This window comes from Phoca vitulina, unplaced genomic scaffold (assembly GCF_004348235.1).
Source record: "Phoca vitulina isolate PV1807 unplaced genomic scaffold, GSC_HSeal_1.0 scaffold2, whole genome shotgun sequence".
Classification (NCBI taxonomy): Eukaryota; Metazoa; Chordata; class Mammalia; order Carnivora; family Phocidae; genus Phoca; species Phoca vitulina.
Window position 1 is genome coordinate 23076224 of NW_022589705.1, and position 24778 is coordinate 23101001.

Consider the following 24778-nt stretch of genomic DNA (forward strand, 5'->3'; position numbering starts at 1 on the left):
GTCCATACTACCCAAAGCAATCTATAGATTCAGTGCAATCCTTATCAAAATACCAATAGCATTTTTCATAGAACTAGAACAAATAATCCTAAAGTGTGTATAGAACCACAAAAGACCCCGAATAGCCAAAGCAATCTTGAGAAAGAAGAACAAAGCTGGAGGCATCACAATCCTAGATTTCAAGATATACTACAAACGTGTAATAATCCAAACAGTATGGTATTGGCACAAAATCAGATACATAGATCAAGAGAACAGAGAGCCCAGAAATAAATCCACACATTTATGGTTAATTAATCTATGACAAAAGAGGGAAGAATATAAAGACAGTCTCTCAATAAATGGTGCTGGGAAAACTGAAGCTATATGCAAAAGAATGAAACTGGACTACTTTCTAACAACACACACAAAAATAAACTCAAAATGGATTAAAGACCTAAAGGTGAGACATGAAACCATAAAACTGCTGAAAGAAAACATAGGCAGTAATTTCTTTGACATTGGTCTTGGCAACATTTTTTTAGAGATGTCTCCTCAGATAAGGGAAACAAAAGTAAACATCAACTATTGGGACTACACCAAAATAAAAAGCTTCTGCACAGTGAAGGAAGCTATCAACAAAACAAAAAGGCAACCTACTGAATGGGAGAAGATATTTGCAAATAATATATGACAGGAGGGTAGTATCCAAAATATATAAAGAACTTATTCAACACCTAAAAACCAAATAATCCAATTAAAACATGGGCAGAAGACCTGAACAGAGAGTTTTCCAAAGAAGACATACAGATGGCACAAGACACATGAAAAGATGCTCAGCATCACTAACCATCAGGGAAATGCAAACCAAAATCACAGTGAAATATTACCTTACCCCTGTCAGAATGGCTAGAATCAAAAGACAAGAAATAAATGTTGGCGAGAATGTGGAGGAAAAGGAACACTTGTGCACTGTTGGTGGGAATGGAAACAGGTGCAGCCACGGTGGGAAATAGTATGGAGGTTCCTCATAAAATTAAAAATAAAATTCCCATATTATTCAGTAATTTCACTACTGGGTGTTTACCCCCCAAAAACAAAAATGCTAATATACATAGACACCCCTATGTTTTCACAGCATTATTTACAATAGCCAAGATATGGAAGCAACCCAAGTGTCCGTCAATAGATGGATAAAGAAGAGGTGGTATATTTAAACAATGGAATATTACTCAGCCATAAAAAGAATGACATCTTGCCATCTGTGACAAGATGGATCTCAGCTCAGGTCATAAGGAAATAAGTCAGTCAGAGAAAGACAAATACCATATGATTTCACTTATATGTGGAATCTAAAAACAAAAAAATGAACAAAGAAACAAACCAAAAAACAGACATAAATACAAAAAACAAACTGATGGTTGTAAAGGGTAGGTGGGTAGGGGGATAGTGCAATAGATAAAAGGGGGTTAAGAGGTACAAAAACCCAGTTGTAAAATAAATAAGTCACGGAGATGAAAAGTACAGCATAGGGAACACAGTCGATAATGCTGGAATAACTTTGTTTGGTGATAGATGGTAACTACACTTATCATGGTGAGCACTGAGTAATGTATAGAATTGTTGGATCAATATGCTGTATACCTGAAACTGACATAATTATATGTTATACTTCAATAAAAAAAATAAAACCAGAAAAAAGTATCCACACAAAAATAAAGTTGCTTTTTGACTACACCCTGTAGGCTATGTTTGTCTGATATAACAATTACACAAACAAATATGTATATATATGCATACACACACGCACACTTATATGTATATAAACACCTAAATTACACTTAGGATATAGCCTCCTTTTTATGCAAAAGGTAGTAGACAGCATACCGCTCTATAGTCTGCTTTCTTCTTAAAATTTCAACATCTTGCCGCTCTGTCTCAATCAGAATATAAGGGATTCCTTTCATTTTTACTAAAGCAAAATTTATGTAAAGTGAAATGTACAATTCACTTTACATACAATAGGGGACCTTTGACAAATATAGATGTTTAAGCAACCGCCACCCCTTTCAAGGTATAGACCATTTCTATCATCCCAGAAAGTGCCCTCAAGCCCCCTTCTGATCAATCTCCAACCCGCATAGGCACTATTAATCTGATTTCTAGAACTATAAACTACTTTTTTAAAAAAAGATTTTATTTATTTATTTATTTGTCAGAGAGCACAAGCAGGGGGAGCGGCAGGCAGAGGAGAGGGAGAAGCAGACTCCCCGCTGAGCAGGGAGCCCGATGTGGGGCTTGATCCCAGGACCCTGGGATCATGACCTGAGCTAAGGCAGACGCTTAACTGACTAAGCTACCCAGGTGCCCCTTCGAATTACTTTTTTTTTTTTTAAAGATTTTATTTATTTATTTGACAGAGAGACACAGCGAGAGAGGGAACACAAGGGGGAGTTGAAGAAGGAGAAACAGGCTTCCCGCGGAGCAGGGAGCCCAATGTGGGGCTCGGTCCCAGGACCCTGGGATCATGACCTGAGCCGAAGGCAGACGCTTAACGACTGAGCCACCCAGGTGCCCCCCCTTCAAATTACTTTTTGTGTGTGGTAGGAGGTAAGACTCCTGGTACAAAATGAACAAGAGTCACTTTTTCCCTATGTCTTTCCACTTATTTCAGCACCATTTGTTGAAAAACTTCTTTAACCCCATGAAATTACTTTGGTACTTTCACTAAAAATCAATTGACCATGGCGGCGCCTGGGTGACTCAGTCAGTTAAGTGTCCAACTCTTGATCTCAGCTCAGGTCATAATTTTAGGGTCCTGAGATTGAGCCCCGCATTGGGCTCCGTGCTGAGCATGGAGCCTGCTTGGGATTCTCTCACTCTCTCTCTGTCCCTACCCACCCTGCTCTCACGCACTCTCTCTCAAAAAAAAAAAAAAAAAAAAAAAAAGAAAAAAAATCAACTGACCATGTATATGTAGTTCTATTTCTGGGCCCTCAATTCTGAGCCAATTATCTATTTGTTTATCTTCATTCCAATACTGCTGTTAAAAAGAAAACCACAGGCCCCAAACGGTGTCACTTAGGCTGAGTCCCCAGACCAGGGCTTAATACCTAATACAATTTCAACCTTCCCCAGAAATGTAATCTTCACCAGTCCGAGGAATTTTCTGATGGGTGCTAATGAGCCTGCTGCATGGGCTCTCTCCGTCCTCCAGAAGAAGATGAGGCAATCTGCAAGATAGCTGCTCTTCTCCTAAGGGAAAACCACCTTGCCTGGAACAGTCCTCTCCTTTGGCTAACCTTCTTGCCCTGCCCTCTTTCCTATAAACATCTTCCATTTGTAAAACTCCCCAGAGCTCCCCTCTACTTGCTGGGTGGGGTGCTGTCTGATTCGTGAATCATTAAATAAAGCCAATGAGATCTTCACATTGACTTGGTGGAATTGTTTTTTAACAGATTTTGGTGGGGTGGGGATCCGAAGCTAACTTCTGACGGCATTTGGGGAAGAGAAACACAACTGTAGCGTTCTGCAAGGCCTTCTGAGTTCATGGTTTTTCTCCCCATTTCTGAGGGCCATTCGTGGGTTCCTCTCAGTTTCAGCCATGCTCCTGGTGTTCAAGCTACTGATCTAACTGGCTTTCCAGTCCAGGGTGGACAGGTCAGTCTGGACCGACAGGAAGCTCGAACAGAGCACCAGTCTTTAGCCCTTGGTTCAGTCTACAGTTCCGTGTTGGAATCCCTTCTTAGTTCCTGTCCACAGTCACCCTGAATGGAGTCTGCCGGTTTAGTCCATACAGGGGATTGCTGGTGGGATGCACGGCCTTCTCTTGGCCAGTCTGCAGCGCCATGTTTTGGTTACTGCTGGTTTGTTGGGGTACACATTTGTTTGTCTTGTTTTATGTAAATAAAGGCCATTGCTAGTGGGGATCTTGGAGGCCAAAACACTGCAAAAATTGGTGGGAATTGGTGGAGCATTTAATAGCTGTTAGAGTACTTGCCATCTAACTCAGACTCCTGCGTTAGGATGCTTAGTCATGGATCAGATTAGATTGACACTAGGTCACCCGCCAACCTCAAGAAAACTTCCGTGCAATGAGGCACGCGGTAAAACACAACCCTAACCCAGCAGCAAGTCCCTCTGAGGTATTAGTTTGACTCTGCGAAACCCAAAGGCCTAACTAGAAGGAATGGGATCCTTTGCATCCAGAGAGCTGACCATGCCATCTTCTGGTGCTGAGCACCTGCTCATTTTATGTTTAAGAATGATAGTCCTAGAAGTTGCAGGTATCCAGCAAGATAAAAAAGTTTTACCAAAAATAATGTAGAATTGCAATGGCCATTATGGGGAATGTTCCAGTTAGACAAGATCATTCATTTAAGAAGTGCACTTGAAAGCAAGAGTTTCCAAATTAAACAGAATGGGGTACCTGTTTTAACTGGCCTGCAGAAGCCTCCAAAAGGTTTCAAAATTCCAAAATAGTTTCATTGGACGATTCATTAAAAAAGCTACTGAAAAAAGAGAAAAGGAACCTAAAGCAAGACCCTAAGACTGCCATAACTCCTACTGTTCCTCTCTAGTCTTCATTCAAGTACTTATGCTAGTGAGCCTCGGGCTGAACTGCCTTTCCCTTCTGAAGAGACTATTAACTGTGACCTATTGAAATAAGACCATTCCAGGCTACTGGCGATCCTCCTCAGGTATCTCTCAGTCCTTGGTTAAAGGTCGAACTAAGGTCTAGAGTTAAAACATTTCTTAAGCCCGGGGAGGATTCTCAAGAGTTTTTATAAATAGATTACCTCCTGAACCCAGTGAGAGAGGGGAATAAAAACTCACATTGTCCCTTCCTTTCCACATAGAGACCCATGGGGTATTGACTCTTTCTGTCCTGGGAATAACTATTTCCTTCTTGATTGTCTCCTTCTGTGTCTTAAGAACGAGGCTTGGCTTCCTGTCTGGGACGTGTTGGTTGTCGGTTCTTTCTTTGGCTATCTTTGACAGAGACTCTGGGTATTGTGAAGATGCTATGTTTTACATAACTCTCTTCCAGGACGCCTCTTGGGGCTATAAGTTTGTTTAATACTGCCCAAAATACTGTCTGTCCTGGCTGGAACCCGACAAGACATTTGAAAGGACTTAATAATTCTAGAATCAGAAATTTGGTTAAACTGGAAGCTGATACTCAGAGCCTGAATTTTTAGTTTAATTTAATTTATTGTTATTTTTTTTTCTTTTTAGGTCTTCTCCCTCCAAGCTAAATGTACCCAGAGGAAAAGATATTCCCACAGGTGGATGGGTGCGTCAGTCCTTTGACATCAGTTAAGTGGCAACCCCATTCTCTGAGGGGTTGAAAACAGCTGTCCCGGGAACACCTGGGTGGCTCAGTCATTAAGCGTCTGCTTCTGCTCAGGTCATGATCCCAGGGTCCTGGGACAGAGCCCCACATCGGGCTCCCTGCTCAGCCGGAAGCCTGCTTCTCCCTCTCCCACTCCCCCTGCTTGTGTTCCCTCTCTCACTGTGTCTCTCTCTCAAAGAAATTAAAATCTTTAAAAAACAAAACAAAAAAACCCCAGCTGTCCCGGTTTTACAAATCCAGTCTTTACAGGACCAGAGGTGTGGCTCCAGAAACAATTCAAAGACAGCCAGTCCCTTTTACCAACCCCCAAACCTCCCCTTTTTATCTCAAAAGGCTGGTAAGTGTAAACCTTCTGGCTTTAAGGGGACGGAAGTCATAGTAGGGAGCGCCTGCGTTTTTTTTCTTGTGCCTTTATAATGTGCGTGTTCAGCCTTCTGTCTGGTGTTCTCGGGGGCTTTTCCAGATTGCAGGGAGGTATTCTTATCAAGAAAACAAAGCGGGGGTGGTGAAAAGGTCATTTGGAACTTGACTTGCCAAGGACAAAGAACACCTCTTCAGTGTCTTCTCCACAAATTTTTAAAAGCTTTAGTCATCTAGACAGTTCAGCTTAACTTATTCCATCTATCGGAAAAAAACCCTCAGATCCAACTTTTATGACTAGTAAATTTTGTAACTTTTTCATGGCAGGTCATTTTAAAATAGAAGCTGGAAGGCAGCTATGCTCACCACTATACCAAAATAGAAGCTGGAAGTTTTCTGTGTCTCTGAACGCTCACGTGTAAGAGAACTTCAACCGCCTCGTTTTTTTTGTTTTTTTTTTTTTGACTGTCAGTCTGTATTTTCTAACAGATTAAGGTCTTTCCAGTTTATCTCTTATCTCAGGCAAAAGACCCTGAGGGCAAGACATGCCAGATGGGAATGAAACTACCCCTCAACAGTAAGGACTGCCCAGAGCCTGCAAGACCCCACGTGACTGACCCCAAAACAGTGATTGGCTTGACCTTTATTGACCACCTGGACCTACCCACCGAACTTTGTCCCACATTTTCCTTATATAAAACCAGGAAATATTTTTGGCACTTTGGAGACCGACTTTGGGACACTAACCCATTGCCTTCCCGGTGTCGGCCTCACTGAAAGAAATTCCTTTCTTGTTTCATCACCACTGATCTGTCTTTGGGTTTTGTTGTTGGCGGTGAGTGGCTGAGTGCATGCATGCATATGCTGTAGATCTATGGTATTTTATACCTCCAGATGGTATTGCTGAAATTAATCTGTAAAAGAGCTCTATTTATATAGCTCGAAGGCAAGTGCTTGTAAGGTTTGGCCATTCTACAACTCCTAGAAAGATAGAAACTAGAAACCCAAATGTTTTTCAAGTTCATGTGATCTGGAAAAATATTTGATATTAAAGCAAATTTCAGGTTGATGGTTTAATTAAAACAGACATCAAGATTAAATATAAAACTTTTATTCTACCTGAGTTTACTAGCCTAATAAATTCATGTTAATGCTTGTAAGATCTGTCAAAAAGAAATAGCTTAGGATAATGACTGACTTTGCCTAATGTTTAATGAAGTTTTTGTAGGTAATCTAACGTAATTATTAAGGACAAGTAAATAGATGTAAGCAAGATAGAAGTTTATAAATGAACTTTTCAGCAATATTTATGTCTACTTAAAGAGTTTTCTCAAATTTTCTTTTTGGTAATCTAAAACCTTAAAGTTTTGCTGAGTTAGGTTAAATGATGAATTAAGTTAAATTTATTAAATACCTAGATCATTTCCAAATAAGACAAAATACTAATACATTAATTGCTAAACATAGGTTTATCTACTTTTAGCTTCTCATTACAGAGAAATGAAAAGATATTTGTATATGTTAATGCCATATGGAAAAATTTCAAAAGGTACATGCTTCTAGAATTTTTGAAATGTATTCATAAATTTGCAATTTTAAAGAATGGGTTATCAGTATGTTCTTGTTACTATAGGTGTGTTTCCCAGATGGGCTGAAGCTTTTTCCTGCTGCAAGGCTGACGCCCCCACGAAAGCAAAGAAATTGTTAGAAAATATGTTTCCCACTTGAGGTCTATCTTCCCTGATCTCCAGTGATCAAAGCACCCACTGCACTGAGCAAATCATACAAACCTTAACAAAACCTTGCAAATGTTGTGGTATTCTCCCAGAAAACTTTCTGCTGATCCTATCTCATGCTAGTATGACCAGCTACTGGTCTTTAAAGCCTTATGCTAAAGCCTACCATCGACAGGATACACATGTTTTCCCTGATGCCCCTGTTCAAAGGCTCCTGTTGGTCACAGTCTGGAACCTGGTGACTGGCTGTTTTGGAAACATCATTGTTAAAAAAACAGCTCTTGAGCCCCGTGGGAAGGGACCTTACCAAATGCTCCCGATCACTGACACAGGCGTAAGACTAAAAGACGTAGAGAGCCTTGAGGACACATCTTACAGCTAACAAAGGCTCCACCTGACATTGGTCCTTTGCACACACCGGATCCTCTAAATCAAATTGATGGGGAAGAGATGTAGCTGACCTTGAGGTGGACTGCTTCCATTTGAGACACCAGATTTAGACTTCATACTTGAAATAGAAAACTCCCCTTCCTTCTTTTCCTTTCCTTTACTCTGGCACTGGCCTGGAAAGATAACACCTTCATCTGTATCTGCCTGCTCATTGCTAAGTGGGGGTAACCTTTTGTTTCAGGCTAGGAGAAAGTCTAACTGTGCCCCTAACATTTCACAAATAAAATAAGACATCTAATCAGTTGACTCTCCTTAATTTCCATTTTGAGTTAATTTACATTGACCTACCAAAGAGGGTTTCAGGATTCAGGACTCACTCCTTATGGCCGATCCCTATTTCCCTGGTTAGGGATAAATGTAAATGAGGCAATGATTGAAAACTTTCCCTTAATTCTTAAAATTACTGCAAAATCTGCTGTTAGAACAATAGCAGGCCAACAAATATCCTTAGACTCTCTAGCCAAAGTTGTCCATAATGCTAGAACGGCTCTTAATAATCTTTCAGCTGAGCAAGGACGTGTCTCTGCTGTGGTCAACACCACGTGCTGTACCTGGGTTAACACCTTCTGGGGAAACTGAAACTCAATTACAAAAAATCACAGGACAAAGCACTTGGCTTAAAAAAGGTGACTCCTTCCACAGGGTCTTGGCGCCATGGCTCTAAAGTACATCCCAATATTGGGAGTTATCCTGTTTATAGTAATCACAATAATCTCCCGGGGGTGTTGTGTTCTCTGAAAAGCCTTACATCCATGATCGCAGCCGCTACCCACCAAGCAAACGATCTCCCTAAGACTGGAACGTCTAAGGCACAAAGAAAATGACCCACTTAAAGAATGTACGTCTGAAACCATGACCTGGGAAGATCACAGAGGTTAGGCAAAAACGTCCTGACCTACAGATACAGCGCAAAGGAACAACAAAACCCACACACACGTCAGAGCAATGGCTGAGGACGGCACTAACGTCTTACACTTTGATCCTGTTTCCCAGTTACTCAGAGTCTGATCAAAATGGGGTAATTGTTAAAAAGAAACCCATGGGCCCAAAATGGTGTCACTTCGACCAAGTTCCCCAAACAGGGCTTAATACCTCATCTAATTGCTCTTTCGACCTCCGCCAGAAATATAGTCTTAGCCAGGCAGCTAGGAATTTTTCAATTAGCACCACGTGGATGAGGTAATCTGCATAAGCCCCCTGGCCTGGAACATGCCTTTCCTTTTGCTAATAACTTTCTTATCCCACCCTCCTTCCTATAAAAACCTCCCCTTCAACTTCGCAGAGCTCTCCTCTACCTGCCGGGTGGACGCTGCCAGATTCATGAGTCAGTTAACAAAGCCAACTAGATCTTCAAATGCATTCCATTGAACTTTGTTTCTTAACACGTCTTAATCACCGTAACTTTATAGTAACTCTTGAAATCAGGTGGTATGAGCCCTCTAACTTTGTTCTTCAAAAATTTTGTGTGTGTGTGTGACTCTCGGTCTTTAGCGTTTCTGCATTTTTTTAGAATAAACTTGTCAATTTCTAAAAAAAAAAATTATGTTGGGGGCACTACGCTGAATCTGGAGGACAGTTTGGGGAGAAATGACACCCTAACAATATTAAAACTTCCATTTCACCAATAAGGTATATCTCTCCACTTATTTTGGAGTTCTTTAATTTCAGAAAGGTCTTTAAAGTTTTTAGTCAAGGTCTTCCATGTCTTCTGTTTAATTTATTCCTAGTTATTCTATATTTTTCGATGTTGTTAAAAATGGACTTTAACAACGATTCCCTAATTGTTGTAAATGTATAGAAATGCAATTTGACCTTGTATCTCGCAATTTTGCTAAATTCACTCAGTAGTTACTTTGTAGATTCCTTTGGATTTTCTATATAAGCAATTAGGTCATCTGTAAATAAAGATGATTTCACTTCTTTTCTATTTCTTTTCCTTCTCTCTTTTGCAGTTCATAGGACCTCCATTACAGCGCTGAATGTTAGTGGTCAGAGCAGATATCCCTGCTTTGTTCTCATCTTAGATGGGAAAGCATTCAATAGTTTACCATTTAGTATAACATTAATTGTAGATTTCTCATAGATGCTCTTTCTCAGACTGAGAACATTCTCAGCTATTCCTAGCTTGCTCGTCTCTTATTAGACAGCTAAACAGTGTTACTTTATGTAAGCAGCCGGCCACTGACAGCCATGTAGATTATTTTCACTCTTCCGCTATATTACAAACACTGTAATAGGAATAGACTCAAATGCTTTCAGAAATTTAGTACATGATAAAAGTGGCATCTCAAATCAGTGACAAAATGACAGGTTACTGAACAGGTAGTGTTGGGACAACTGGACAGGCATCCAGGGGAAAAGCTGGATCTATGCCTTAACTGAATAAATTCCAAATGGATTAAAGATTTTATTTTTTTTAATTAATTTGTTTTTTTGCACAAATGTCATATCATAGCAGTACAAGTGTACCTGTAGATTACCTGTAGATTAAACTTCTAGAGGTAGAGAGGCGCCTGGCTGGCTCCGCTGGAAGAGCACGCAACTCTAGATCTCAGGGTCGTGAGTTTGAGCCCCATGTTGAGTGTAGAGATTACCTAAATAAGTAAGCTTAAAAAAATAAATTTCTAAAAGTAGAGAAGCTTGATTTGAAGGTATATACATTCATCACTGGTGAATACTGATGCTTTGCCCTCCTGAGATCCCCGCCTCAGCAATGTATGAAAGTGTCTATTTCCCTACACCTTTGACAGTAGAGCACATTATCCGACTTCATATGCTGCCATCTAACCACTGGAAGTGTGAAAACATTAGATTCTTACATAGAATTTCCCCTATCATAAGGGAAGTCCAGTCTCTCTTTTTTTTTTTTAAAGATTTTATTTATTTATTTGATAGAGAGAAACACAGCGAGAGAGGGAACACAAGCAGGGGGAGTGGGAGAGGGAGAAGCAGGCTCCCCACGGAGCAGGGAGCCCGATGCGGGGCTCGATCCCAGGACCCTGGGATCATGACCTGAGCCGAAGGCAGACGCTTAATCGACTGAGCCACCCAGGTGCCCCGAAGTTCAGCCTCTTTTCATATGTTTAAACAACACTGCTTTTTCTTTGAAGCATCTATTCATATTTTTATCTCATTTTTATACTAAGATACTATTGGTCTTTTAAAAGTTGGATTAGCAAGATATTTTATAAATTAGAGAAACTAATCCTTTTATAGGAACTGTGACTTTATAGGAACAGGAACTGCCTGTTAATTTTGCTTCTTGTGTTTTGTCAGGCAGAAATGTTTTAGTGTGGCCAAACTTAACCCATCTTTTATTTTATGTCTTCTGAGTTATAAGTCATAGATAGAAGCCTTCCTTACCTTCAGGTTATGGAAGAATTCTCCCATGGCTTCTAGTATTTTCTAGTTTCACTTTATACATTAAAATCTTTAATCCGTTTGGGGTGCCTGGGTGGCTCAGTGGGTTAAGCATCCGACTCTTGATTTGGGCTCAAGTCATGATCTCAGGGTTATGGGATCAAGCCCTGTGTTGGGCTCTGCCGGGTGTGGCTTGCTTGAGATGCTCTCTCTCCCTCTTCCTCTGCCCCTCCCCCCTCTAAAAAACAAATTAATAAAAAAAAAATAAAATAAAATCTTTAATCCATTTGGAATTTATTCATTTGAGGCAGAGATCCAGCTTTTCCCCTGGATGCCTGTCCAGTTGTCCCAACACTACCTGTTCAGTAACCTGTCATTTTGTCACTGATTTGAGATGCCACTTTTATCATGTACTAAATTTCTAAAAGCATTTGGGTCTATTCCTGGATTATCTAGTATCTTCCATTGATCTTTCCACACATGAACTAGTACTGTCACCAGCTAGACCCCAAGACATGACTTTTATTGCTAGCCTGCTTGTACCCAATAACCTTTGTCCCACATTTTCCCTTAAACTCTTCTTTTCAGCTTATCTTTTAACTCAGACAAAAGACCTGAGGGGCATAGCACCCTCTGATGGAAACCAAAACTGCCCCCCAAGCAATAATGACGGCCCTGACCCAGGCCACCCAGACCAGTCTGAGCTTAGCCCCACCTCACAGCTGTGCAGATGGACCATGGAGTGTCCCACGGAGTGACCGACAGTTACCTTTACGTCATCACAGTACTAAAATCTCCACTCAAAGAGAAGCGCGAGCCTCACTTACATAACATACAATGTGTGTAAGGCATATTTCCTCAAGATACATGTGCGACCTGGTGCCTGCCTCTACATATGGGGACAAGGCTTCCCTTTCTAAATATTCATCCTCACTGTAAATAAAAGAAACCCACTCACCCTTGCTCGGGAATTCAGGGCTTTGGAAGTTATTCCCAGTGATCTCATTTGCAGCAAATAAAATTTCCTTGTGTGAAACTCACCTGGTGTAGTTTCTATCTGTGATTCACCAAGGAGCAAACTCACGTTAGTTCAGTTATAGTATTTTAGTTATTAAACTTTATAATATAGTATGTTTTAAAAACTGAAAGGACTAGTCTCTGTTGTTTTTCTCATTCAGATTTTTTTTTTGCTTTCTTTTTTTTAATTTCCTTACAAATTTTAAAATCAGCTTATCTAGTTATTGAAAAAAATTGTTTTTTGTTTTATTTGTAATCATGATAAATTTATAGCTTAACCCAGGGAGAAATGACATCTTTATAATGTTGAGTCATACTGTCAACAACACTGTCTTTCCATTTGTTTAACTTTTCCTTGTAGCTTAGGAACATATTAAAGTGTTCTTTTTATGGTTCTTGTACATTTCTTATTAAATTTGTCTCTAGGCACTAAAGTACCTAGTTCATTTTTGTCTGTATTTTTTTCTCACTGTGGTAAAAGCTGTCTTCTTAAAAATACACGGATGCTGCAGATTTCAGTATATTAATCATGTTTTCTGCCACCTAAGTAAGTTCTCTTATCATTTGTAGTTTTTCAGTTAATTTTCTTACCACCTGCAGAGTAGTAATTTTTACCTCCTGATCTCTGAGTTTTAAACCTCTAATTTCTTTTTCTTTTCTATTATGAAACAGTCTTAACACCAATGAATCTGAATTGCTGCTAGAGCAAATGTTTTCTGAGCTTTCAGTTAGTATTTCTAAAAAATAAGATCAGATATAAATTTAATGTTATTTTGTTTTTCCCCAAACACAACTCTCCATAAGACCTTAATTTTGTCAACATTGTTTGTTAGGGTGGTGCTTTTCAGGCATTTTATAACCCTGTGCTGGTAAAGAATGGCCCATCTCAGCCCTGAGGGTGACACAGAGAAGCATGTCAAATGTGGGTCATCCCTGGTGTGTGGTTGACCAGTGGCCCATTGAACACTTCATTAGTTGGGGCAAGGGGATATGACTTCGGGCCACAGACTGTGGTTTCTTCCCCACTTCTGCTTTTCCTCTCCCCACCAGCCTAGCCATTCAAATTTGCAGGAAGTAATTCAAAGAGCTGACTGTATATTTAGATGGCCCTGTTGGAATTCCTCTGATCAAACAAAGCACTGACATGCATGGGCACCCACATGGGAGGCTAGGACTAGAACTTACTGGATGGAAAAACCCAAGCCTTTTAGATTTTAAATACACAGGGGACTCAAAATACAATATTATGTTGAACCCCAAGGGAAAAAGATATGCTTGCTTGTTATCTTCTGCACTATTTTTTCACTGCTCTTAAAAGCTCATACCTTGGGACACAAACCTTTTTGATATTCAACCACTGCTCTAAAAGGGTCTGTTACACCTCATGTGATTGACAGAGGAAGAACAAACAATTGGTTTACTCAATAGAGGTATTTAGAAAATGTTCTTTGGCCCTATGACCGCACTTCTCATGATTTCAAGCTTTTACTTTTGGCACTCCTCTTCCATGATAAATATGATAATTTCCATCTTAAAACAAACCCTTGCTTGTGTAGGGAAAGGAAATGGAGCTCTCAAGGCTATTTCTCTCTCCCTGACTCTGTCCAAGAAAGGCCAATCAACAGGTTTGTCTTTCCATGAAAAGGTCTGCATTTCGGGGGTGAAAGGTCTAGGACAGGCATGACAGGTAGAAAAATGGGGATCCTAGGACACAGGCTATGGGGCTCCCCCCACCCCACCCTGGTGTGAGCCCAAGGAGGCCATTTGCCAGGCAAAATAAAACCAATGCAGCCTTGACTGTTGGTTTTGGATTACAGAAACTAATATGGACACTGTTTGGGTTTGCTTGCCAACTCTTCCACTTGCTGCTTGTGCTCCCTTACCCTGTCCTTGCGCCAGGTTTTTCCACCGTAAAATAGGGATGAAAACAATGCCTGTAGCACAGTGGTTTCGTGAGGTCCAGAAGAATGAACACATGTCAAGAGCTTCGAAAAGTACCTGGCAACTATCAAAGCCTCAATAAATGTTCGCCATTATCATCAACAACATCAAGATATAAGCTTCCCACGGAATTACAGCTGCCATTCCATTTATGGTAAGAAGAATTTATCCACCGCTGCTTAAGCGGCAACCTGAAAAAATTCCATTCTCTTTCAATATCCTCTGCAGGCACAGTTACAAATTGTGTTCCTTAAAAAAGTCCTTCTCAAAAGACAAATACTGTATGACCTCACTTCTATGTGGAATCTGAAATAGTCAATTTCATAGAAGCAGACCATGAATGGTGGTGGCCAGGGTCTGGGGCAGGGGGACTAGGAAGATGGTCAAAGTGTAGAAGGTTAAAACAAACAAACAACCCTTCTCTCCAAGTGTTAAATAATTTAACTTACTACAACACTGTAGTTTATTTTTTTTTGGCTTTAGTTATGTTTCACTGAGATACGTTAATGATATCTGACAAAACTCAGAATTCTTAAAATAAGATATAGAAATATACAATGGGTACTCTCCTCTGCAAATAATTCTCTCCTCTTTCAGTTACTTGTAACACAAAGTATTTATTTTAGAAAAGGATGCCAGGAAAACGGTTAACTATATTTTTCCTCCTGTGCAGCTAAAATCTACCTGAGTGTTGTGTTTTAAGCACCTACGAGATCAGCATTTTTCAAGCTATGCTTGCAACCCATTAGATTATGAAATAAATTACTGTCTTAAAAAAGTGAAATAGAGTTGGAACTATTAGTATGAATCATACGCAGCAAGGGGAAATCTTGTTGTGTGAGACTTCTATTTCTGTTTTATTTTTTTTTTTTTTTTTTTTTAAAGATTTTATTTATTTATTTGACAGAGAGAGACACAGCGAGAGAGGGAACACAAGCAGGGGGAGTGGGAGAGGGAGAAGCAGGCTTCCCGCTGAGCAGGGAGCCTGATGTGGGACTCGATCCCAGGACCCTGGGATCATGACCTGAGCCGAAGGCAGACGCTTAACGACTTGAGCCACCCAGGCGCCCCCTATTTCTGTTTTATACTCATAAGTATGTATGAAGGTATAGGACCACAGTACCGGGCTGGTGATGGTATAACTTTCGTACTGTGGGTTCCAACCAAGAGTGTGATCAACACCGTGCTAGACAGTTGGCATAATACCTTATTCTACTTAAATTATCATTACTTCTCAGGAATTCTGCACAGAGGTCTCCTTCATTGTAAACATACTGACAACTTTCAAAAGAATGGTAATGCAAAATAAATCCAAGTCCTCCTTCAGAACATCTCAGCTTCCTGACGGTGGCCATGGGTAGTAATTGCATTTTCCCAGTTGCCTTCTCAATGGCTCAAATGGGAGCCACTTACCATGGCAACACAACCCTGGCTTCCTCATTATTCTACAGATACTTGTGAGGTGCTTCCCGTGTGCCAGGAACTACACTAGCCGATAGGAATGGCTGACGCCAGAAGGAGTTCACAAGTAGCATCCTGGAGAAGGACCCGTTTTCGGTCCTCATTGGGAAGATGTGCGTGGTGGCCACTTGGCCTTGTCCATGTAGGTCTGCTCCTTCTGGAGAAATCTAGAGCTATAAGAACTAACAACGTCTCATAATAAAAGAGCAAAAGTAAACCATTTCTACTTTGTGATAGTTGGAGGAGAAAAAATACATACCAACTACCTTATAAAACCACTCAATTGGTAGTGATTCACGTATTAATTCTGCTAGCTCTAGTGTTGTCCTTTTATGATGATATGTATCTTCATTGTTGACTTTTCTCCTTCTGCGGCCTGGTTCTGAATCCATTGCCCATTATATACGTTGCAGAGTCCCTCCTTCTTTATCCCTGGCCTTTTCTAGATGGTGGGCTCTACCAGATAATCTCCTCTGCGCTTCTGACAATACTCACAAGAGCAAGAGATGTACATCAAATACCCCATGACTTTTGTTGATGGATAAGGAAAAAATATGGAAGCTTCTTACCTTGGAGGAACTGGTAGCCTGGGGCACAGTGAGTATGCATTTGGATTCTGGGTGTAGTTGATGGAATTCAAACTATAAACACACAGGAAGGACCCTGGAAGCAGAACACACACACACTGTACCATCCTCTACGTTGTGCTCAGCTTTGTAGGGGAGCCAGTAAGAAAACCATAGTCCTTTCACCAAACCGGAAGGAAAGGGAATACATCACTCAGATTTAGAAAACAGGTCTATAGGTGACCTAAACACAAAAAGAATAAGCATACAATCATACAATTTGAGGTCTCTTACCCTTCCTCCCTCCCCTAAATCTCAACTCAAAACTAAAAGTTATATGATTGGCACGAAAATCTTTTGAAGATTTCTGAAGATAATTTGTTGTATAGGCTTGATATTTTTAACCCAGCCTTGCAAATAATTTTTTCAAAATCTGGCACACCATTTCACAGGCAGATAAACTTTGCAGTGGGTTGCCTCAAATTTCTTTTACTTTCCTCTGCTTGTTTAATCCTTATAATGTAAATCTCAAGAGTGGGCTCAGAGCCAGGTACTTCAGTTACATTAATGATTAGTGCAAGTATCCATGGGCCCCAGCATTTTAATGAAAGAACATTTTAATGAAAGCCCAGAGCTTGCAGGCCCTCTCTAAGACTGGATGTGCCCGTGTGCACAGAGCTCTCTGACCTCTGTCCGACCCTGCCTTTGGGCCCTACATGTCAGTCTATGCCATGCTCTATATGGAAGACCATTCCCTGGCAGTGAGCAGAGAACAGCTAGGGTTCCAGATAAATTCCAGATAAGCCTGAATGCAAGTGCACAAGCCCAGGAGAAAACATTTATGGCCTTTTCTATGCCAGAAGAGGACAAGCCCAAGGAACGACAATTTCCAGCTTTGTGGAGAAGGCAGGGTCAGGGTAAGCTGTCTCATCTAGGTCTGCACCGGTTCTCCCACTGTGGTTCCCCCATTGTGGTTCCCAGCCTGAGGGGGAAGAGTGAGCCCCCATCCCTTGGTGCCTACCATTGTTGTCTGCAAAGAGCTGGACTTCTTCCAGGGTACTGAGCTGCTCTTCGGGACATCTGGACACGCAGAGGATGGTGGAGTTGAGCCTCACATCCTTGACTTCCAGGTTGCAGGAATTCATAAAGAACACATGTCTATGAAACAGATGAAACAGAAGACTATCTGAGAGCATTTCCTCTCATTGGGTTTAAGGATGGGCCTTAAAAAAATCCCCATGTTATCAAAGGTGGGAATAATAATGGCAAATGTTTATAACCAAATGCCTCAGCATAATTTACCATGTATTATGCCTGCTGGGGGTCATCTAGGGAGATATGCAGGGTAGGAACCATGCTCAAATGTCTCCCCTGGGAGAGAACACTAAGGGGTGATCCGAGGAAGTCACTGAGAAATCGAAGGGACTGATAAACTGCCCAGGGAGGGACGCCTGGGTGGCTCAGTCGGTTAAGTATCTGCCTTCAGCTCAGGTCATGATCCCAGGGTCCTGGGATCGAGTCCCGCATTGGGCTCCTTGCCCTGCGGGGAGCCTGCTTCCCTCTGCCTGCCGCTCCCCCCCTGCTTGTGTGCTCTCTCTCTTTCTCTGAGAAATAAATAAATAAAATCTTTATAACTAAAACAAAACAAAACTGCCCAGGGAATGCTAGAGCATCAGGCCAGGGCATAAACTACTCAGTGAAGTCCACGGAAGACAGATTGGCACCTGAGTGTTCAGCTCTACTTCAGAGGATAGCTGAACTCAGGGAAGTGAGAAGTGGAAAGGGGAGAGCTGAGGCTGTTAAGAATTAATAGCCTGGCCCTCCCCCTGCCTCCCAGGTTGAGAGCCAGGAAACTCGTGAGACCCTTCCCACTCCAGCCGTTCCACCACTGGGTAGACGGGGCATGAGAACAAAGCTGGTTGTTGCCCTTAATAGGGTCATGAGCCAGGCGAGCAGCGGTAGCTCCCAGACCACACCCAACGCCTCTCCAGGCTGCTGAGATAGGGGAAGCCAGAAGAGCCCAGGAGGCTGCTAGGGAGGCCATCCTCTAGGGGAGGGCTCTAGAGAGGGGGTGCTAGGAGGGGGCTGGGAGGGAGGGAGGTGGTATAATAGGAAAAGGGGGAACAGATCTCCTGGACCTATGATAAATACATGCTTTATTTAATTTTTTAAAATTGTGGTAAAATACTCATAAAATTTTACTATCTTCACCATGTTAGGTGTAGAGTGCCTCCCAGGTTGGGCATTAAATACATTCCCCCTGCTATGGGACCGTCACCACCACCCACCCACCCACCCACTGAACACTTTTCACCTTGCAAAACCCAAACTCTGTACCCATGAAGCAATAACTCCCCTGCCCCTGGCAAGCACCATTCTGCTTTCTGTCTCTGGAAATGTGACTCCTCTAGGTACCTCATAGAGTGAAATCATAAAATATTTTTCTTTTTGCGACTGGCTTATTTCACTTAGCATAATATCCTCAAGATTGACTCACGCTGTAGCCTGTGTCAGAATTTCCTTCCTTTTTAAGGCTGAATAATATCCTATTCTATATATATACACATTAGGTTTATCCGTTCACCTGCTGATGGGACACCTGGTTGCTTCCACTCGTTGGCTACTGAGAATAAAATATATACTTTACAATCCGAAGAGGACTTGACCATTTCTCAGCATGCACGGGTACATCTGGGCAGCCTCTTCTTCCTTCATTTGTGTAAGTGACCCACAGGCACAGGAGGAAATGCCTGCATGCAGTCCACATCCAGCGGAGCAAAGGCCCTGTCCTCAGGAGCAACATTCAGCGGTAGAAGAGGCCTGGTCTGAGATCTGTACTTGGTGACTTCAAATTTATATTCAGGACCTATTTAGATCCATAAATTTTCTCTCCTCGGAGGTGCTTCTGATCATCAAGTCTCAAAAATTATTACAAGGCGGTCCTCCTCTTAGAAAAATCCTGGCCACGGATTTCTGTCTCTCTTCTCCCCTTTCTGTTTCTCTGTTGGAGTTGGAGGGGTGGTGACACCACAGTGCCACAGTTGAGAGTGTATCCTGGGGTGGGAGTGGGACACAGGTCCCCAGAAGGCCCAGTTGGGATACAGGCATTTCCACTGAGATAAAATACCGTGGGTGGTGTGCAGTTGGTAACATACAATTGGTAACACGATTCTGATACATTGTGGAGAACAACAGTAGCAACTAACATATATTAAGCCTTAGCTCATGCAGTGTCTCAGTGGATCCTTAAAACAACCTTGTAAGTTGGGTATAATAACCAGTTGAAAAGATGAAAACTTGGCTCAGAGAGGTTAAGTACTCTGCCCAAGGCCACACAGCTGAAAAGTAGCACAGGCTGAATTTGAACTTAGGACTAGCTGATTCTAAAACTTGTGTCTTTACGACCACACGCGCCCCTCCGTTTTTTATGAGATGGGCTGATAGTTTTAAATGGAAAAAGTTTCTAGGCTCCGAATGGCTCATCGATACAGTTCTGAAATATAGTATAGCCCCTCTGGGTTGGGGACTTACTTGAACACTTACTTTTTTCGCGTCATGTCCTGCCCTGAAAGAGGGGCCCCTTCCACTGGGGAGTTCTTCTTGCCACACACATTGCCAAAGCTGTCGTAGCCAAAGAGAAGTCTTCCCGTGGCGCCTGCCACCACCGAGTAGCCTGTGATGAACATCTGGCAAAACCCAAGGGGCACATGAGAGCCTGGCCAACGGGCTGAAGACTCGCCGCCCCCGCCCGGCCCCCCACATTCCTGAGGGTGTTGATACAAAGTGGAGCCAGGTAAAAAGCAAATCTTCCAGCATCACCATATGCTCTCCTTCAGAGACAATATCAGCAGCACCAGTCAGTCAGGATGCTGTTACTCTCACACTTGCTGCAACGGGTTAGGTAGGGAGAACATTCTTAAAGGCTGAACAGATTTCTGTCCATGTTCTTACCTCCACATACTTCTTACCCTCTTTCCCAAGAGTCTGTCATTTTTTTTCTTCTGGGCCTAACTTCACCAGGGCAACTCAAATCCCCCCCACCCCCCCAACCAGGTTCTTGCTTTATCTAAGGGTGCCCAGGACTACTGCTACTTCTTTCCCGGAGTTTCCTTTCATCTCTCTCTCCTTCCTCTTCCCTTCCCTTTTCCCCTGAGTTTCCTTCCCTTCTTCCCTCCCTTCCTTCTCCTTGCCTCCCCCTCCCTTTCTCTCTCCTTTTTTCTTTTTGTCTTATATTTAGGGGACTCGGACCCTCAGGGGCAGAGGCAACACAGTAGACGTGTACCAAAATACCGCTCATAACAAGCAAGAAAATGGTATTTGGGGGTAAGTGCTTAAGATGTACAAAAGAAAGAATCTCAGGAATTCTGGACATCTTGCAACCTATAGTCACTTTTATCCAACCTCATCATGAATATGGAATATTTGAAATTTCAGCTCAGATGACTGTTGCGTTGTATGCATGGATGGGCCCTCCACTAAGATTGCGTACCCTCCAGAATGCAATCTTAGTGTGGTAAGTTTCCCAGGTTACAACGCATAGAATAGCATTTAATAATTAGTCCCGACATGATCATTCCAGGAGTGAGGATATGGTACACCACTCAATAAAATATAGTAATGACACCCCATGTTCCAAAGGTACGTTGTCCCAAAGTCAAATATGTTGCAGATATTCTTCATTCACCACAATTTAGAAATCAAAATAACAGTCCTGAAGTGCCCGGCGTGTGCCAGAGACCGTTACGAGGGGACATAAAGATCAACAAAACCGAATGCCTGCCTTCAAGGAACTCAGCCCAGAAGATGGGCAGGCTCTCTGTCCCGGCCCCTCCCCAGCACCTCCTCAGCTCCCGGTCAGATTTCAGGAGGAGAGCATCACCTTTGCTGGTGGACAGCTCCCTCACCCGGTACTTAGAGGGGGTGGGGGTGGCTGCTGACCCAGCCCCAGGCTGCTTCTCCTGCCCGCTCCGCTTGGAGTGTGGGAAGATCCCAACTGGGTCTGGACTTGGAGGAAAAGGAAGCTGGGCTCCTGCCCAGCTCAAAAGAGAGCTAATAAGGAAGGAGTATTTTCCGTTGATCAACATTCTTTATGTTAGTATCTCCCTTGGGAAGCTGGTGGGAGGAGTGGAAGTTTTGTTTTGTTTTAGGGTGGGAGGGATTTGGTTACACACTAAGTCCCTGCCATACCACTACTACTACTTTAAGCCATCAAACTCTGTTCTAATTTCCAACACACAATTACAATTCCATATGACGGGTGATATAGCACGAGCGGATACCAGGTATGGTGAGGCTACCAAGGAGGTCACTGTCAAGGGTGCCAGGGAAGATCCAGAAAATGGAGTCTTAAAAAGGAACGGGAAGGGCAGGTGGGGGAGGAGACTGCAGAGGTAAGTAGAGGCAGACATGGTCCAGAATTTGAGACATTCTGTTCTGTGTGTCTTATGGAAATATAAACAAAGGCTGGTACCTTTTGTCTTTGTAGTAGACTGCACGTGCCTCTAATTCTGGCCCCTCACCCTAAACCTCCCTAACTGGGGGGCAGCACCATCAATAACCTGGTCTAGCATGTGCCTCTTTACCAATCAGGATGTCAGAAGACCAGGAAGCTGAACAGCAGAGGCAGAAAAACACACCTTGCCTTATTTTAAGTATCCCTGGTTAAAAAATCTTGCAGGAGATAATGAAAGGCAGTTAAGCTTGCAGGACTCTCATTATTATTCAAATGCAGTAAAGAGAATGCGGGCATATTGAAGGGTTCAGATTTATTCTGCAAACGACATGGAATTTGAAAGCAGTTTCCAGCTCTGTGCCACCTCTCAGATGGTTCATAATTCTTCAGGCCGTGATGGGCCATCTACAAATCCTTTCCCCAGGTGGCTGTTGGGCTGAGGGTTTGGTAGTGCTGTACTAGGTTTGAGCCCTGGAGGGGCTAGGGAAGATCACTGAATAACATGAACAGCCTGAGGTCAAAGCTGCCCGCGCCTGCAGCTCAATAGCAGGCCCAGAGAAACAGGAGCCATCTGCGGGGCAGTTAAGGAGGTGGTGGTGTAGGTACTCTCTCTTGGCTCCTGTAGGAGGGCTCAGAGGGCCACGACATGACAACACACAACAATCAGTTACACCTTTGAGACCCAACCTTCCACGGTACCTGTAACCATGTCTGTCATGAGAAACCAGTAGGTAAAGTCAATAAATGAATAAATCCTTTTTGAAAAAAGAGAAATTTGGAAAGAGGAACAAACATGGTATTTCAGGGTCTGTTCAAATTGAAATCTTTGCAACAAAGGTAATTACTATGGGGCTGATGTAATGCTGCTTTATAAATTAATCATTAACCATGTGGCAAATAGCATGCCCCAATCTAGAATGGATCATTTCATGAACCTGATCTTTCAAGAAGCTGAGTGGGGCTCCTTCTGCTGTTACCTACAACTCTAAAGTAAGTATCAAAGCATCAAGATTTAGCTGCCAAGAGACCCTCCCAGGACTAAAATGGCACAGCCTGATGAGGTCTATCAGCAATCCCATATAACTGGAAACTAGAATGGGAAAAAAATTATTACCTATCTAACTATAGAGTTTATAACAAAGGCTCATTTCCCAGTTAGCTGCTAAACATAACATACCAGGCATGTGTATGTTACGCTCAGCTAAAGTGAGAGCAATTTATCTCTAGGCTCACCCTGGATTTTCCCGTATTATGAGAATGGCAAACAGTTGACGAATATTTTGTTTGGGGGGCTGGGATGGTAAAAGAAGTTCCATGCAGTGAGCTCAGATAATAAGAGACCACACACTGGCGTATTAAATAACAATCCTAAAAGGTGATTCTCATTTCCTAATGGAGTCTCCCATTAGAATATGGCCTGCAGCAATAAGCTTTTCCAATTTAGCGAGTCACCTGATAGGAATTCCCCAGGACTGACGTTTATTCTGTGGTAATGGCAGATGTCTCTCATTGTAGCACAGACGTTAACCTGGTACCACCTGGAACCCTAGGCCTCCCCGGGGAAGGCACCAGGAAGGCACCAGGAAGGCGATTTCCATTTGGGCACGGTCATTTCAGGGCACACACTCTGTGCTCTCTTCTCTACTAGGCACCCATACTTACCAAACCAGTCCAAAAGAGAAAGAACAGGAATAGCCATGTCGTATCTGTGCACTTCCTATAAAGCTGAGGTCTCCACTCTCTTTGCCGGGGGGTTCTCTCTGCAGAAGCCTTCCAGACCAAAAAAAAAAGGGGGGGGGGCTTGAGGAAAAGAGGATAAATAAACATATGGGTCCCAACCTGCATCCAAACGTACTGAAGACTGTTCAAAGTAACTTTTCTTTCTTTTCCTTCTTCCTTTCTTTTCCTTTTATTTATCTTATTTCTTAAAATGTGGCCTCCCGAAGCTTTCAACGGAGACTTCGAAACACCTGCTCTGTGCGGAGCGGACGTGAAGTCCCCAGTCGCCGAGTCCTTACCTGGAGGTGCACCTGCGGGCGGCCCCAAGTTTGCGCTCCGCAGCCAGCTTCTCCCTCGCCTCCGCCCTAGCACCTGAGTGCGGTCCTACGTCCTTCCCGCCAGGTGTCCCCAGGACTCGGCGGCGCCGGGGCGGGGGCTTTATCCGCGAGGACTGGGGAAGGCGGAAGCGTGCTCGGAGGTCGCCCGAACCTCTCCCAGGACCCCTAGCCTTCCCGCGGGGCCTTTTTCCCTCCAGGGCCCCGTCGCCCCGGGGTGCGGGGCGGTCGCTCACCAGGTACGGGGCGCCGGGGCACTGCATCCTGCGCTCCGGGGCCGGGCGGGGGAGCTGCGAGTCGACGCAGCGCCCGCGGCGGGAGCACCGTGGTCCGGAGGCCCAGCGGCCGGAAGGGGCGCAGCGCCGCCCAGCGGCCGCCTCCCAGAGCCACGAACTTGGCCTTGGGCTCCACCTGAGCGGCTCGGGGCCCGCCCAGTCAGTCACCTGTCAGCGGGAGTGCCGCCTCTTTCTAGGGCCGTCGGCCTCAACCACCTGCGCCGTGGCAGCTCCCGGGATGCCCGTTTCGCCGACCGAAGCGCAGACCCGGGCCCCGCCACGATCCTAATTAACGCGTCCGCTCCTGCAGAGAGCAAGAAGTAGAAAGTCTCAGCAAATCCTTCCCCACGGAGGGGGCGGGGGGGGGGGGGGGGGAAGTGTCGTGCTGCGTTACAGTAGCTGACAGGTAAGTAGCACTTACCCAGTGCCGGCTTCTCTTCTAACGGCTTCACAGGCATTGTTAAATAATCAACTAGGCAGAAATCATTGTTATCTGCGAAACAATGAGGGAAACCGAGGCACAGGAAAGCAGTGATGGCATATGCTAGTAAGCTGTAGAACTATGAGTTGAACCCAGGCACTCAAGCAGGCACTTTCAAGGTGGTTCCTTGCCAACACTCCTGTGAGGGATGGCAAGAGCAGTATGAATCAGGAAAAATATCATGAAACTGAAAGAGAGATAGTAAGCATGAAAAATATAATAATTGGCATGAATGTTCATTGATGCTATTTATTAATGACGTGGGATAAATATAGTGGAACAGATACAGC

The 24778-nt window shown here is 43.2% G+C and overlaps 1 protein-coding gene across 1 annotated transcript in view; it reads right to left on the bottom strand.

The window, feature by feature from the left end:
• SLC44A3 (solute carrier family 44 member 3) overlaps positions 1–24060 on the bottom strand; it is a 99529-nt gene extending 75469 nt beyond the window's left edge. The window contains exons 1-5 of the mRNA XM_032423217.1: positions 23969–24060; positions 23341–23448; positions 19770–19912; positions 17248–17384; positions 16230–16323 (exon numbers count right to left, since the gene is read on the bottom strand). Coding sequence (XP_032279108.1) covers positions 16230–16323; positions 17248–17384; positions 19770–19912; positions 23341–23448; positions 23969–23995 — 509 coding nt within the window. The 5' untranslated portion in view covers positions 23996–24060. The remainder of the gene's footprint in view (positions 1–16229; positions 16324–17247; positions 17385–19769; positions 19913–23340; positions 23449–23968) is intronic.
• Positions 24061–24778: the final 718 nt, after the last annotated feature.